Source organism: Egretta garzetta, unplaced genomic scaffold (assembly GCF_000687185.1).
Source record: "Egretta garzetta isolate BGI_Z169 unplaced genomic scaffold, ASM68718v1 scaffold286, whole genome shotgun sequence".
Lineage (NCBI taxonomy): Eukaryota > Metazoa > Chordata > Aves > Pelecaniformes > Ardeidae > Egretta > Egretta garzetta.
In genome coordinates, this window is record NW_009260078.1 from 520,072 (window position 1) to 537,680 (window position 17,609).

General features: G+C 39.6%; 1 protein-coding gene across 1 annotated transcript in view; it reads left to right on the forward strand.

Annotated features, from left to right (window-relative positions):
• Positions 1-17,609, forward strand: part of TMEM135 (transmembrane protein 135) — a 183,714-nt gene that overhangs the window by 145,079 nt on the left and 21,026 nt on the right. Inside the window, exon 7 of the mRNA XM_035896800.1 lies at positions 15,589-15,630. Within this exon, the coding sequence (XP_035752693.1) occupies positions 15,589-15,630 (42 nt within the window). The remainder of the gene's footprint in view (positions 1-15,588; positions 15,631-17,609) is intronic.

Below are 17,609 nucleotides of genomic sequence, written 5' to 3' on the forward strand. Positions count from 1 at the left end.
GATTTCCCCTTGGTGAATCCATGCTGGGTACTCCTGATCATCATCTTTTCCTCCACTTGCTTGGAGATGACATCTAGAATGAGTTGTTCTATCACGTTTCTGGGGATGGAGGTGAGACTAACCGGCCTGTAGTTCCCTGGGTCCTCCTTCATGCCCTTTTTGAAGACTGGAGTGACATTGGCTATCTTCCAGTCCTTAGGCACCTCTCCTGTTCTCCAGGACCTTTCATAGATGAAGAGAGGCTCAGCAATGATATCTGCCAGCTCCCTCAGCACTCGCAGGTGCATCTTGGAGATGTTAGATATCACGTTGTGAAAATTTGATAAAGCTGATAATGTCATGAAACCCAGTCAGCCCAAGAAACGGGACACTGATGAAGACCAGGCATGGTGGCACTCCCACTACAGGGATAGGAATTGGCAGCACTTTAATGCCGTCTCTGCGTAGTAGTTGTAAATGCCACTGGTGTATTTGCAGAGCAAAATAATTGTTGGAGGTTTTATTGATGTCGTAAACAACGATATCAACAGTGGTTAACTTCCCAGCAATATTTTTTGGAGGGTTATAGTCAATAAATACCATGTTTTTTCTCTAAGTTAAATTAGTTAGTTGCAGAAATGTTACAAAATTTGAAAATAATTTTTTTCTTAATAGTTTTTGGGGGAGGATTTTGTCTTTTATATGGGAGATCGCACACATTCTTGGCATGGAATTTTTTTGAAGTTCCTTGTAAAAAATCAGAACTGGAAGCATTGCTGGAAGCATTGTTCAGAAGCCACATTTATGTGATTATTAGAATAAGAAAGGACCATGGCAGAGGTGACACTTCCCCCTCTGGCTGTGACCTGTAGGCTTGGGCTTTGTGTTCTGTCACTCCCAAGTTTCATGACCAGTCTCTCAACTTTTTTTTTTTTTTGGTGGTGCAACTTTCTATTTCAAATACTGCAGCTGGATGTGCAGCACTAAAAATATGGTCTCTTTGAACAGCACTGTAGTAATTTAAAATAAAACCATGTTAGAATAAAATTTGGTCCCTTGCTACAGTCTAAGCCAGCAAGGGAGTTACTCAGGAGTGACTTTTCTGTGGCAGCACTGGAATTTGGTTCTCAAAATAGTGTATTCCAAGGCTGTGCACAAATACTTTTCTGGGTTCTTTGAGCACAGTTTTGAGATTTTAATGTATTTTCAAGACTTCCTATGATACTTATGAACCTCAGAGGCATGCCTGCACACCACAGCATCGTGCTGGAGATCTGTGTGTAAACTCCAGGTAAGCAGGTAAAGCTGCCTGGGGCAGGCATCACAAGGAAATATTATATAGCCAGGAAGAAAAGTTTTAAGTTTCAACAAATTGTTTAGCTTGAGTGTAGCAACAAACTGATGCTGTCCTATGCTATGGCTCAACAGCTGGGTGTAACAGTCTTGATGATTTCTGCAATGTTCTGCATTATAGGTATTTAAGAATATTTTTGAGTAACCGAGTGAAAATCTCACTTCGGGTAATTACAGGTAATATCTCGCTGATCTAAAAGGTGTGTATCGCCTTCACTCCATAACCTAACTCAGCGGTGGCCTGGGCATACTCAGAATTATTGCTAATTCCTTTAAAATATTTTTATAGCTTTTCATTTCATTATAAGTTTATTCTGATTATATATGTCAATTTTATTAAATGTCAGAGATACGGGTAATATAATACAAAAATATAAATGGATCATCTCCTCGTAATCACGTTTTTCCCAAATTGAAACAAAGCAAACAGCCAGACATTTCCCTCAAATCCAATTATGGGATCATTTGGGGAAAGCAAATGTATCCATTTCTCTTGAAGCCTTGAATTAATCAATCTCTGTGAGATAGGTTTAGCTCACTGGAACTTGGAATCGCCTGCAGATAGCATGGAGTGTGTTTACAGAAAACAGCTCCAACAATCTTAGCTTCCTTTTTTTTTTCCCTTTTTTATTTTTTTTTGTCCCCAATTGCAGAGGGCCACTAGAAAAAGCCAGCAGAGAATTTGGCAGTAGATAACTTTGGCACAGGTCTCAGTGCAACACAGTAGTGCTGCAGATGCCACCATTATTTAACCAGAGCCAAAGCCGGTACGAATTTAAGGTCATTTGCTTTTTAACCTCCTAACAGCGCGTCCCTGCTCTAACAGCAATGAAATGGCACCAGCGCAACCCTGGTCGCGGAGGTGGATGCAGTTTTGTACGCGCGTTAGGGTACATTCCTCTGTGTCCTTGTGCCCTTAGAGGCAATTTGACTTCCCATTTTCACGCCTTCAGGGGTTTTTTTGCCATTTCCTATTTTTGTTGTGCACCTGATGAGTGTGTGGGTTTTGATGGACCTAAAGGTTACTGGTTTGTGATAAAACACTTGCATGGAAAAGGTTAAAATTGGGTAGTGGAAAAATGACATCACTTTCCATAATTCAACAAACCAGTTGAACTAAGCAGATAAATCCTTAACTTCACTGTCCAGTCAGCTCTTTTAATTGATTTTGGTTTCTTCTGTTGGCTGTGTGAGGCTTTAATGAGGGGTTTTGAGAAGGGAACGTGGCCATCTGAGCGACGCAGCTGCTGCTCCTGAGCCCACAGCACAGCGTTGTTGCTACACAAAGGCATGGAAAGGCTGCACCCAGCTAAAATAATGACAAAAACTTTGTTCTTTGCTTTTAAGATCTTTTGAGAGAATTCCATTTACTCAAAAATACACGTTTCAGGAAGCACTAATCTCTGAAGAAACGGGAGTGTTGTAAGTAGCAGAATAATTAGCATCACTAGAAACCTGATTTCATATTTGGCAATAACACACAAAACCTGATTGGCAATCAGATATGAAGTGTTGATTGATAACAGCTTTTGTTTACAACCCTGAATCCAGTATTGTAATTTAATGTCAGTATAAACAATTTTCTTTTCAGTTGCAGTGTCACATTCTTGACAGAATTGCAGATTTTTTCCTTCAAAAATTTAATTCCCTGGATTTATATGAAAGCTTAATGAGACCATAGGTCACTGTTGGCTACACTGTCGTCTCCATTCACCTTTCTTTCCAAATATTGTAAATGATACATTCAGTATAGGTCTAGGAAAAAAAAATGTTCATCCTCTACAGTGTTCCTTTCACTCCTTCTCCCTACTTGCTCTTTCTGTGTTCATTTGATTTTTTTTTTTAAATAGTTTTATATTCATTGCATGTAATAGTTGCAAAAACGTAGCCTTTTCAGAAGATCATATAATACTTCAAGCACAGCTTGAAAGGTCATGGATACATTTTTTCACTTTATATAAACACACAAAATTTAAACTATCAATCTGATTTGAAAACACAAGCAATGAGACTTTTCATTGCTTTTTGATCCCAGCTGCATTGCACATTTAATAGTTTGAAGTATAATTTTTAGAAGAGTTTCTGTTACAACTGTTCTGACTTCAGCTTTTTTTAATCTGATTTCTGACTTGTCTTCTGAAAGCTGCATGTTGTCCGTGGGGTACCAGATTAGACTTTTTGGTTATAATTCCTCATTATATTTTTTTTTTCATATTCCTGGGTTGACTAGGTAAGGCCTGTGAATAAAGGCAGAAAGAAAATAAATGTTTAATCCAGAAAAGGGGGAATTTAGAGGAGAAAGAATACGGCTGTAAATCCTTTTTTCCCTTAAATTTGCCTCTGGGTTTCCTCTGCATGAGTCACATGTGCCTCATGATCCTATTGAGCTTTGGAGGAGGCAGCTCCGAGTGCAGTGGTGACGTGTTCTCTGCCTGTAGCTGTCGCTGGTTCTTCTGGGGTTATGTGGTCCAATGGGGTGGGGTCTCCTTCCTGGCCCTTGGCAAGAGGAGAGGACGAAAAGGTTTTCCATCATTTTTTCCATTCCAGTCCTGGCAAAGTGGAGGAAGAGAGGAAAGTGGGTGTTTATTCCTGCTCCTGCAGCATCTGGGAAATGGAATATGGAGACAGAGCACGGAGGAAGGGCTTAGGTTTGGTATTGAAGGAAGTCTTGAAGTTAGCAGCAGCTGGTACATGGAACAGAATATTTTTGCTCTCTTCATTTCCAGGTGCCTTGACACGATGATTGTTTGGTGTCTCTAAGGGATATATTTGTGTGAGGATGGCTGGGCAAAAATGTTTGCACATCTATGCAGCGGACCATAACTTAGTTTGAAATATGGATATTCTTTTTGAGTTGAGTTATCTTTGTGAGATATGCAAGTTTTAGTGTCTTTAATAAGATACAAATACAGGTGACTGGTTGAAATAGCTATAACTACAAAAGAAAAAGCAAAAAAAATCATATTGAATCTTCCTTGTTAAAGCAACCTAGCCATCTATGAAGGAAACTTCTTGCGTTTTGATCTCCTGTGCTGTGTGTAGCTGTAGATCTAGAAAGGAAGCTCCTTTGTGTTTAGATGCTACTCAACAGCAAGTAGTGGTTTTGATCCAAAGGAACTGCATCTAAATGCCTCTCTGCTTCCAAGTAGGGTGCTGCAATTTTAGATTTGATGCACTTTATTTCTGATAGGAAAATAGATAAGCAGAGTATTCTTTTTTTTAAGCTGACGTGAAAGTCATGAGTCGTTCCTGAAATCAGAAGACTCTTGTATAACCATATCTACAAAGATTTTTAGGATCCAGTTTCCAATAGATTTATCTAAATGAGGACCAAAATGTCTTTCTGCAGCCTTATCATAAACCACTGACAGCTCGATGGATTCAGGCATTAGGATTAGTGCAATTATCATGTTTGTCTTTGGTCACTGAGGAGGATCTGGATACTGTTCAGATAGTTGGAAAGTTCACCACAACTTAAGTAATGACAAGTCAAAACAGATTTTTTGGCATGTCCAGTTATAATTTTTAGAAAGTGTGTTTTCCACTTAGAAGTGTAAATGTGTGTTCTTCCACTGGGAAAAATACTAGCAGTACGCATTTCTGAACAAACTTTGGTTTCAGTTTCCTTTGTTTTATCAGACTTGACTGGATTAGCTCTTATTTTATATCCAGAGATATAAAAGACTTCATTTTAAAGTAACTTTTTTCTACATCAGTGAGGAAGATCCTACTGGTTTGGAAATGCTCTTGGTTCCCAGAGCCTTTTGGAATACTAATATTTCCAAAATGTGATTTTATGTTACAGTCACCACAGAAACAAATTAGTCTCAAAACAACTTAGAACCAATCTTGAACTAATTCTTCTGTTTCTCTGATTCAGAATGATTAAACATGTGTCCCTGAGTCTTGAATTTCTTTATAATCCTGTTTTTCAGTGGTCCTTATTCTGTGCTTTCAATCTTGTGGTCACAACCCACTTGATTAATGTGGTGGAAAGTGTCAGACCATGAGGAAGTTTGGAGAAGGTACTGGTGGATTATTATTCTTTTTTTTAAGAAGAAGAAACGAGCTTTTGAGAATAAGTTGTGAAAATTTGATAAAGCTGATAATGTCATGAAACCCAGTCAGCCCAAGAAACGGGACACTGATGAAGACCAGGCATGGTGGCACTCCCACTACAGGGATAGGAATTGGCAGCCCTTTAATGCCCTCTCTGCGTAGTAGTTGTAAATGCCACTGGTGTATTTGCAGAGCAAAATAATTGTTGGAGGTTTTATTGATGTCGTAAACAACGATATCAACAGTGGTTAACTTCCCAGCAATATTTTTTGGAGGGTTATAGTCAATAAATACCATGTTTTTTCTCTAAGTTAAATTAGTTAGTTGCAGAAATGTTACAAAATTTGAAAATAATTTTTTTCTTAATAGTTTTTGGGGGAGGATTTTGTCTTTTATATGGGAGATCGCACACATTCTTGGCATGGAATTTTTTTGAAGTTCCTTGTAAAAAATCAGAACTGGAAGCATTGCTGGAAGCATTGTTCAGAAGCCACATTTATGTGATTATTAGAATAAGAAAGGACCATGGCAGAGGTGACACTTCCCCCTCTGGCTGTGACCTGTAGGCTTGGGCTTTGTGTTCTGTCACTCCCAAGTTTCATGACCAGTCTCTCAACTTTTTTTTTTTTTTTGGTGGTGCAACTTTCTATTTCAAATACTGCAGCTGGATGTGCAGCACTAAAAATATGGTCTCTTTGAACAGCACTGTAGTAATTTAAAATAAAACCATGTTAGAATAAAATTTGGTCCCTTGCTACAGTCTAAGCCAGCAAGGGAGTTACTCAGGAGTGACTTTTCTGTGGCAGCACTGGAATTTGGTTCTCAAAATAGTGTATTCCAAGGCTGTGCACAAATACTTTTCTGGGTTCTTTGAGCACAGTTTTGAGATTTTAATGTATTTTCAAGACTTCCTATGATACTTATGAACCTCAGAGGCATGCCTGCACACCACAGCATCGTGCTGGAGATCTGTGTGTAAACTCCAGGTAAGCAGGTAAAGCTGCCTGGGGCAGGCATCACAAGGAAATATTATATAGCCAGGAAGAAAAGTTTTAAGTTTCAACAAATTGTTTAGCTTGAGTGTAGCAACAAACTGATGCTGTCCTATGCTATGGCTCAACAGCTGGGTGTAACAGTCTTGATGATTTCTGCAATGTTCTGCATTATAGGTATTTAAGAATATTTTTGAGTAACCGAGTGAAAATCTCACTTCGGGTAATTACAGGTAATATCTCGCTGATCTAAAAGGTGTGTATCGCCTTCACTCCATAACCTAACTCAGCGGTGGCCTGGGCATACTCAGAATTATTGCTAATTCCTTTAAAATATTTTTATAGCTTTTCATTTCATTATAAGTTTATTCTGATTATATATGTCAATTTTATTAAATGTCAGAGATACGGGTAATATAATACAAAAATATAAATGGATCATCTCCTCGTAATCACGTTTTTCCCAAATTGAAACAAAGCAAACAGCCAGACATTTCCCTCAAATCCAATTATGGGATCATTTGGGGAAAGCAAATGTATCCATTTCTCTTGAAGCCTTGAATTAATCAATCTCTGTGAGATAGGTTTAGCTCACTGGAACTTGGAATCGCCTGCAGATAGCATGGAGTGTGTTTACAGAAAACAGCTCCAACAATCTTAGCTTCCTTTTTTTTTTCCCTTTTTTATTTTTTTTTGTCCCCAATTGCAGAGGGCCACTAGAAAAAGCCAGCAGAGAATTTGGCAGTAGATAACTTTGGCACAGGTCTCAGTGCAACACAGTAGTGCTGCAGATGCCACCATTATTTAACCAGAGCCAAAGCCGGTACGAATTTAAGGTCATTTGCTTTTTAACCTCCTAACAGCGCGTCCCTGCTCTAACAGCAATGAAATGGCACCAGCGCAACCCTGGTCGCGGAGGTGGATGCAGTTTTGTACGCGCGTTAGGGTACATTCCTCTGTGTCCTTGTGCCCTTAGAGGCAATTTGACTTCCCATTTTCACGCCTTCAGGGGTTTTTTTGCCATTTCCTATTTTTGTTGTGCACCTGATGAGTGTGTGGGTTTTGATGGACCTAAAGGTTACTGGTTTGTGATAAAACACTTGCATGGAAAAGGTTAAAATTGGGTAGTGGAAAAATGACATCACTTTCCATAATTCAACAAACCAGTTGAACTAAGCAGATAAATCCTTAACTTCACTGTCCAGTCAGCTCTTTTAATTGATTTTGGTTTCTTCTGTTGGCTGTGTGAGGCTTTAATGAGGGGTTTTGAGAAGGGAACGTGGCCATCTGAGCGACGCAGCTGCTGCTCCTGAGCCCACAGCACAGCGTTGTTGCTACACAAAGGCATGGAAAGGCTGCACCCAGCTAAAATAATGACAAAAACTTTGTTCTTTGCTTTTAAGATCTTTTGAGAGAATTCCATTTACTCAAAAATACACGTTTCAGGAAGCACTAATCTCTGAAGAAACGGGAGTGTTGTAAGTAGCAGAATAATTAGCATCACTAGAAACCTGATTTCATATTTGGCAATAACACACAAAACCTGATTGGCAATCAGATATGAAGTGTTGATTGATAACAGCTTTTGTTTACAACCCTGAATCCAGTATTGTAATTTAATGTCAGTATAAACAATTTTCTTTTCAGTTGCAGTGTCACATTCTTGACAGAATTGCAGATTTTTTCCTTCAAAAATTTAATTCCCTGGATTTATATGAAAGCTTAATGAGACCATAGGTCACTGTTGGCTACACTGTCGTCTCCATTCACCTTTCTTTCCAAATATTGTAAATGATACATTCAGTATAGGTCTAGGAAAAAAAAAATGTTCATCCTCTACAGTGCTCCTTTCACTCCTTCTCCCTACTTGCTCTTTCTGTGTTCATTTGATTTTTTTTTTTAAATAGTTTTATATTCATTGCATGTAATAGTTGCAAAAACGTAGCCTTTTCAGAAGATCATATAATACTTCAAGCACAGCTTGAAAGGTCATGGATACATTTTTTCACTTTATATAAACACACAAAATTTAAACTATCAATCTGATTTGAAAACACAAGCAATGAGACTTTTCATTGCTTTTTGATCCCAGCTGCATTGCACATTTAATAGTTTGAAGTATAATTTTTAGAAGAGTTTCTGTTACAACTGTTCTGACTTCAGCTTTTTTTAATCTGATTTCTGACTTGTCTTCTGAAAGCTGCATGTTGTCCGTGGGGTACCAGATTAGACTTTTTGGTTATAATTCCTCATTATATTTTTTTTTTCATATTCCTGGGTTGACTAGGTAAGGCCTGTGAATAAAGGCAGAAAGAAAATAAATGTTTAATCCAGAAAAGGGGGAATTTAGAGGAGAAAGAATACGGCTGTAAATCCTTTTTTCCCTTAAATTTGCCTCTGGGTTTCCTCTGCATGAGTCACATGTGCCTCATGATCCTATTGAGCTTTGGAGGAGGCAGCTCCGAGTGCAGTGGTGACGTGTTCTCTGCCTGTAGCTGTCGCTGGTTCTTCTGGGGTTATGTGGTCCAATGGGGTGGGGTCTCCTTCCTGACCCTTGGCAAGAGGAGAGGACGAAAAGGTTTTCCATCATTTTTTCCATTCCAGTCCTGGCAAAGTGGAGGAAGAGAGGAAAGTGGGTGTTTATTCCTGCTCCTGCAGCATCTGGGAAATGGAATATGGAGACAGAGCACGGAGGAAGGGCTTAGGTTTGGTATTGAAGGAAGTCTTGAAGTTAGCAGCAGCTGGTACATGGAACAGAATATTTTTGCTCTCTTCATTTCCAGGTGCCTTGACACGATGATTGTTTGGTGTCTCTAAGGGATATATTTGTGTGAGGATGGCTGGGCAAAAATGTTTGCACATCTATGCAGCGGACCATAACTTAGTTTGAAATATGGATATTCTTTTTGAGTTGAGTTATCTTTGTGAGATATGCAAGTTTTAGTGTCTTTAATAAGATACAAATACAGGTGACTGGTTGAAATAGCTATAACTACAAAAGAAAAAGCAAAAAAAATCATATTGAATCTTCCTTGTTAAAGCAACCTAGCCATCTATGAAGGAAACTTCTTGCGTTTTGATCTCCTGTGCTGTGTGTAGCTGTAGATCTAGAAAGGAAGCTCCTTTGTGTTTAGATGCTACTCAACAGCAAGTAGTGGTTTTGATCCAAAGGAACTGCATCTAAATGCCTCTCTGCTTCCAAGTAGGGTGCTGCAATTTTAGATTTGATGCACTTTATTTCTGATAGGAAAATAGATAAGCAGAGTATTCTTTTTTTTAAGCTGACGTGAAAGTCATGAGTCGTTCCTGAAATCAGAAGACTCTTGTATAACCATATCTACAAAGATTTTTAGGATCCAGTTTCCAATAGATTTATCTAAATGAGGACCAAAATGTCTTTCTGCAGCCTTATCATAAACCACTGACAGCTCGATGGATTCAGGCATTAGGATTAGTGCAATTATCATGTTTGTCTTTGGTCACTGAGGAGGATCTGGATACTGTTCAGATAGTTGGAAAGTTCACCACAACTTAAGTAATGACAAGTCAAAACAGATTTTTTGGCATGTCCAGTTATAATTTTTAGAAAGTGTGTTTTCCACTTAGAAGTGTAAATGTGTGTTCTTCCACTGGGAAAAATACTAGCAGTACGCATTTCTGAACAAACTTTGGTTTCAGTTTCCTTTGTTTTATCAGACTTGACTGGATTAGCTCTTATTTTATATCCAGAGATATAAAAGACTTCATTTTAAAGTAACTTTTTTCTACATCAGTGAGGAAGATCCTACTGGTTTGGAAATGCTCTTGGTTCCCAGAGCCTTTTGGAATACTAATATTTCCAAAATGTGATTTTATGTTACAGTCACCACAGAAACAAATTAGTCTCAAAACAACTTAGAACCAAGCTTGAACTAATTCTTCTGTTTCTCTGATTCAGAATGATTAAGCATGTGTCCCTGAGTCTTGAATTTCTTTATAATCCTGTTTTTCAGTGGTCCTTATTCTGTGCTTTCAATCTTGTGGTCACAACCCACTTGATTAATGTGGTGGAAAGTGTCAGACCATGAGGAAGTTTGGAGAAGGTACTGGTGGATTATTATTCTTTTTTTTAAGAAGAAGAAACGAGCTTTTGAGAATAATATTTAGAGGCTAGATGGGGGAAATACAAAATAGGAGGTCAGCTTGCAGGAAGAAAGAACAAAATAGGAGATGGAAAGGGAAGAAGAGAAATGGATACAGAAGACATCGCAGAAAAATGATACCTGTTGCTGTTGACTGTTAACACTGGGAAGAAGATGAGGAATGAAGGATAGAAAAACAGGAGGAGGAAGGTATAGTTACTTCTCGAAGTAGCTTGAAACAGAAAATGGTTTATCCTCTAGAGTTCAGCACAGCTCACAAAGGAGCATAGATAGCCTTTAATTCCTGATGGCAAGGGGTTTAGTAGCAAGGGGTGTAGCTGGTGTGTTCAGACATAGTTGCGTTTCATCACTATGATCCTGCCTGCTCTATAAAACACCTTAACTTGGAAACGTGATTCCCCCAGCCAATCTTTACGGGCAGATACGCTGCAGTAATATTCCAACACATGTCCTGTGCTTGCGGTGTTTCCTTCCCACATGGCCATAATGAGAGCTCTTCATATAGGAGTTTCTAATTTACTCTTACCCTGAAGGACAACATAAGCAATATGGGGATGTTGTTAAACACGGCATATGTTGTTGCTGTGAGCAGCTTTCTCCTTACCAGTCCCATGGGTGAAAAGTGCCTTGTTTCCTCAGAAGGCTTCTTGTGCAGGGTATATCAGTTGTTGACGGAGAAAATCTGTAGAAGAGTTATTACAAGACATACTAATAAAACCCTCCAAAACATAATTGCTGGCATCCAGCCTTACAGTTCAGTGTGGGAACTTCTCCTTCCCACAGGATGGACGGAGAGTAGTGTAAACTCATGTACAGCACCGCTTTACATACACAAACATAAATAATTAGAGTTAGTTCATGTCTTGTTGGAAATATAGTTAGTATCAAGCCTTGGCTTTGTTCCACTTTTGCTGTTTTATTTATGAAAAAATAAGTGTGTGTGGCCGTAAGTTAAACTGAGGTTATAAATATGCACGATTAAAATGGGCCCTGTTTGCTTCTGTGCCAAAATTGTCCCAGCAGGGGAATTTGGAGATTTCAGACTTATTGCTATGGCTCCTTGATTCTTCTGCACTTCTGGCTTCAACCACAGCACTGGCCAAAACCAAGCTGGAGTGGAGTGTTTCTGCTGTCTGACCAGGTACGCGGTGCCCAACAGGGGCAGCTGGCAGAGTTGCTGGTGCCGCTGGCTTTGTACCAGAGACAAATTCCCCTCTGATGGGAAAACGTAACCAGGTTATGCACCCTTTAAATTACTGCTGGCTGGGCAAAAAATGGCGCTGCCCTCCTGCAGCTTGGGATTCGGTCCCTGGCACATTCTCTGCCGAGTACCTCTAAAGACATACAACTCACGCAATATCTCAGACCTTCCAGGTTAAATAATACCCTAAAACCAAGCTTGTAATACACCATTGAGATTTTTCCTGTCTGAGGGGTATCTGCAACCCTGGATACATGTAATGCATTTTATTGTGCTCATTTGCAGCTTGAATGGCTCACGGGGGTCAGCAGCAGAGTGCAGACTTTTTCACCCCTTGAGCAATGAAGCATTGAGTAAAAGTTATTATTACCAATTAGTGGTGGCATTATTATTACCAATTAGTGGCTGTATGAAGCAAATAATTAGTTTTAGTTCTGTTATTAGCAGCCAGGTGTTCATGAAATGTGCCATGTGCAGCAGCGTTGGACCTCAGCAGTCACCATTGTGGCCAGTTGCTGAATTTGTGATGTCTCCGTGCTGTGCCTGCATGGGTTTTTGTTGTCCCCCCCCCAAAATAAGTGTGTCTGGAGCCAGTGTGGAGGGGTTTTTTTTCTATTGCTGCCAGTGTTGTGTACCCAGTGAGTGAAAAAATAAGGCAATTTCAATCTCTAGATGAGTATTCTGAAGCCTTTAATATACTGAATTCATGATGTAAATCCAAAAATTTTACAGTTTTGTTGGTCACTGCTTCATTTGGAAGAGCAAAATCGCCATGTCAGAGAAGGAGAAGTTACAGTGCAAATTACTCTTGATCGAAAGTATTGTTTCTCTAGGACTCCTGTTTTTGAAACCCATTATAATGACTTTACACAAGGCATTTGAGACAGCAAGCAGCGTGAATTCAGTTCTGCTTAAGAACTTAAATTGCACTTTTATCCTGTATTTTAGTTAAAAAGATTAGGACGTTAATGGGAAAAAATGGAATTGTATCTTTTGCGTTACTTCCATATTGAATTATGTATTTAACTTCGGTGCATTTTGAAGGGGGATTCATAGCTGGAGCTCTTAGAAAATGTATAATAACTAATAAAATAAGAAAAATAAGAATAACTAATAAAATTCCAATACCTCAAATACTTATTGCATAGAATTTACTTTAATCATGTAATTAGAATAGGCATTAGAAATCTTTTTCATGTTTTTTGGAGTGATGAGTAGAGGGTTGGAGTGTCGTTTCCTCCTTCAGTGATTCAGATGTCTTCTGATTTTCAACATTAGTGAAGAAAGGATTTGATTGACAATTCCTCTGAGGAGAGTTTAAAGCAAATGAATTGTAGGATGGCATCAGTCAGGTTGGGTCAGCCTGAGCACTAGTTGGGTAGGGACATCTGGTGGTGCAATAAAGGAATAATTGAACACTTGCAACTTGAAATGCAGTTGCATTGGAGTGATTAAGGCAAAACCATCATTATGCTCATGCTGTAATTACTTTTCTGTTTCAGTACTATTCTAGAAATACTTATATACATGTTTACTTTTCAGTTTGCATATAGTTTTAATTTACTGGAAAAGTAGAAACTGAAGCCCTGTTCTTGAGCTGGCAGCTTGCAGACGTGGTATATTGAATGCCCTTAACTCAAAGGGCATTTAACTTGCAGTCAACTGGAGGTTTAAAATCAAACTCGTGATACCACACCATGCTTCTGTCGACAGAGCGGGTATATGTAAACCCCGTGCATTTGGGCTCTATTTGTAGTTCTGCCAGTGATTCGCTGTGATCTCTGGGCAAAGCTGATTTAATTTGCTTCAGTCCATCACTCACCAAGTGTTTCAATTCATCTTTCTGTAAAAGTGCTATGATGATTTTCAGCTTCTGAATTCCACAGGCAAAGAATCATAAAAAATAAAATGTTTATATATCTTTGGTTACAAAGTTCTATATTAATTCAAGATACAATGACAAATCTTATTTGTGCAAGGTTACTATGAACCCCTGTTGATCATATATACATGACCAATATTTTAGGTGTAGTCATTTCAAAAGAGAAAGTCCATAGGACTTTCATCATCCTTAGGATGAATTTTGTACTTATTTAGCACTGTGCACATGGTGACAAAACCAAGTCCTTGGAAACATGTATGTTGAAGGCCATACCCTTGGGAAGACTTCCCAGGACTGTTTAATGCTGTGACATCTTACCAGCACTGCATCGGCACTCACTTGCCAGGATGAAGCAAGACTCTATTGATCTTTTGATCATCTTTCATCTCATTCATAGAATCATAGAACCACTTTGGTTGGAAAAGACCTTTAAGATCATCGAGTCCAACCTTTAACCTAACCCTGCCATCTCACCACAAAACCATGGCCCTAAGCACCTCATCTACCCTTCTTCTATGTACCTCCAGGGATGGGGACTCAACCACCTCCCTGGGCAGCCCATTCCAGAGCCTGACAACCCCTTCAGTGAAGAAGTTTTTCCTAATGTCTAGCCTAAACCTGCTCTGAGCAACCTGATCGAGTTAGCGGTGTCCCTGCTCACTGCAGGGGGCTTGGACTAGATGGCCTCTAGGGATCCCTTCCAACGCAAACCATTCTATGATTCTATGATCTTTAACTGGATCAGGTTGCTCAGAGCCCCATCCAACCTGGCCTTGAATGTTTCCAGGGATGGGGCTTCCACCACCTCTCTGGGCAACCTGTGCCAGTGTTTCACCACCCTCATTGTAAAGAATTTCTTCCTCATATCTGGTCTAAATCTACCCTGGTTTTGTTTAAAACCATTACCCCTTGTCCTGTCACAGCAGGACCTACTAAAAAGATTTTCCCCATCTTTCCTGTAGACCCCCTTTAAGTACTGGAAGGCCACAGTCAGGTCTTCCTGCAGCCTTCTCTTCTCCAGTCTGAACTACCCCAACTCTCTCAGCCTGTCCCCTGTCTTCTCTTAGAGTAGATGTGTTCTTGGAATGATGGTGTTGATAAGTTACTAGTTTGTGCTTTATGTATTGTGTCAGGAATGCATTCTTACCGCGATATATTGCCCATGCAATCCTATTAAAAAAAAAAGGGGGAAAAAACCCCCAAATATCTGCTCTTTGTTTTGCTACCAACATGACACTGGTGCTCTGGGAAGTCTTCGAGGAAGAATCTGTAGCAGCTGCAAGCTTCAACTCCTTTCATCATTCCCTGGGCAGAAAAAGCCAATAACCTAAAACTTTCACAGCCAATTACAGACTCTTTACTGTGGTCATTATTGACACAAGCAACCCTACAGTCTGTAAGGAAGGATGTATATAATCAAGCTCAGAATCAGAACAACTGCTACAGAATTAAAAAACTGGGACTTTCAGATTGAGTTTCCTTAAAGTAACGTGCTGCAGAGATCAGCAATGCACAAAGTAGAACAGTTTATCTCAAAGTCAGAGTAACTGATCCCTGCAGCTCTTCACAAGAGGGTGTTTTTTTTATCGAGGTCCAACCGTCCTTTCTCTCCTTACAGTAACATTTATGTTTCGTAGAACTCACTATGACTTTCTTCCACAAAGTAACAATTCTTTGTCACATGAAATCTATCATTGTCACCCCAGTGATTCTGTCGCCATCCTTTAAAAATTCCTCTGCTCTTGGTTTGGGTAAAAGAGAGAAGCACTGGCATTTTTATGCTGTACCCTTTGTTTCTGAGACGTCCCAAGGCTGTGGTGACAACTGTGAAGTCAGGGGTAGCCACAGGGTTGTTACAGACATGCTCTTTTCCGTTAATGAGAAGCTGGTGTTCATCTACAGCCCTTGTAATATTTAATCTATAACACTTCATATTGCAAGCAGCCCATCGTAACAAAACCTGTTGGTTTTATGTTTCAGGTGCAAAGACGGCTTGAAAGGCTTTACATACTCTGCACTAAAGTAAGTGAAGTTTCTATGAGTATGTAGCTTGAAGTGAAGCTTTTGAGGCATCGTGCACAGTGGCAGCTGCATTGTAGGAAGAGTTTTCTCAAGAAAAATCATCCTGTTGTAAACTCTTCCAACTTTTGGGTGATACAGCATATTTTGTAGAAGGCATAATATGCTGGCACAAGAGGAATCTCTTCATATTTGGGAGTGTTACTGAAAGGAAATGCAGACATATGATTGCATGTTCTTGAAGGAAAAGCTAATCTTTTCTCTTTCTAAAATGGATTCATGATTCATAGAATCATGGAATCATTTAGGTTGGAAAAGAACCTTAAGATCATCAAGTCCAACCATTAACCTAACCCTGCCATCCCACCACTACACCATGTCCCTATGTGTCACATCTACCCATCTTCTAAATACCTCCAGGGATGGGGACTCGCCCACTTCCCTGGGCAGCCCGTTCCAGTGCTTGACAACCCTTTGGGGGAAGAAATTTTTCCTAATATCCAGTCTAAACCTCCCCTGGCACAACTTGAGTCCATTTCCTCTCATCCTACCGCTTGTTACTTGGCAAAAGAGACCGACCCCCACCTCACTGCACCCTCCTGTCAGGCAGTTGTAGAGGGCAATAAGGGCTCCCCTCAGCCTCCTCTTCTCCAGGCTGAACACCCCCAGTTCCCTCAGCCGCTCCCCATCAGCCTTGTGCTCCAGAGCCCTCACCAGCTTCGTTGCTCTCCTCTGGACATGTTCCAGCAACACAACATCTTTCTTGTAGTGAGGGGCCCAAAACTGAACACAGTATTCGAGGTGCAGCCTCACCAGTGCGGAGTACAGGTGAACATGATCACCGCCCTGCTCCTGCTGGCCACACTATTCCTGATACAGGAAATTCATTCAAGATACCTTCTACATGCCACTAAACCTTGTGTTTGCCCTAGTGGTCCAGGGTGTCCTAGAATTTACTAAACAATGGGATGCTCTGGTGTTACTCACTTATTTGCTGTAGTTATGCAAAGTTCTCCCATCATGTGTCTTGTGTCAAAAGTATAAAGACACATTATTATCTGTCCCTTCCATACTCAGACAGCCCCGTGCATGGACAGAATCAACTCACCGGAGAAGAAAAGAGCTGAAACTGTTGTTGGTAGTGGAAAATATTTTCTAGAGTTTGCAGGTATGAAACTGCAGACGTGGAATTTGATGCAATGTGCCTATAGTTAAAAAATTCAGTCTCTAGTCCAGAAATATCGACATGAAACACTCCTGTGGCAATGTGCCGAAACAGTGCTTTCTGAAATCACCAGTTCACAGTCGCATACTGAATGACAAAGTTTTTATACCTTCATCGCCCTCAGCAAGACTAGCACAGTACAGTGTAATTTGGATTATAGTGCGAAGTGTTAGGAAACGTCTTGCCGTTATGACCTCCTTTGCCCTTGATGTATGGTAATTCTACACCTAAGATGAACTGGTATATTGACAATATCAACTTCTGGATGAAGAAAGAGGGCTGAAGACAAAGCCAAGCAAAACAAAGTTGATACTCTTGGTGGGAGTGAAAACGTTTTTTAAGATTTTACAAAATAGATATTTTATAAAAATATAATAGTAATCATCAACCTTTATGTAACCCCATTTTGATGGAGATCATTGAGATATTTCATGTGCCTTTTTATTTTCTTACTTGGTGTTCTTGCTTTGTGTGAGAGATGGACTTCCCTGGTAATGTTTTTGCTCCTGGTTTAAAAAAAATTCCTGGCAGCAATTGTGACTTATCTGAAGTTTAAATATATGTTGGTGAATTGATCTTTTCAAAGAGATATGAGGTTTTGCATCTGTATATGATGCATTTTCTTTTGCAGACTTATGGGTAGTAACTTCAAGCTTGTCTTAAGGACTGTAGAGATTTATATGGGGCTTAACACATTTAATTGTGTTATTTATATAATTGTTGTTTTGTTCTGTTTTGTTTTTTCTTTCTGGTTCAT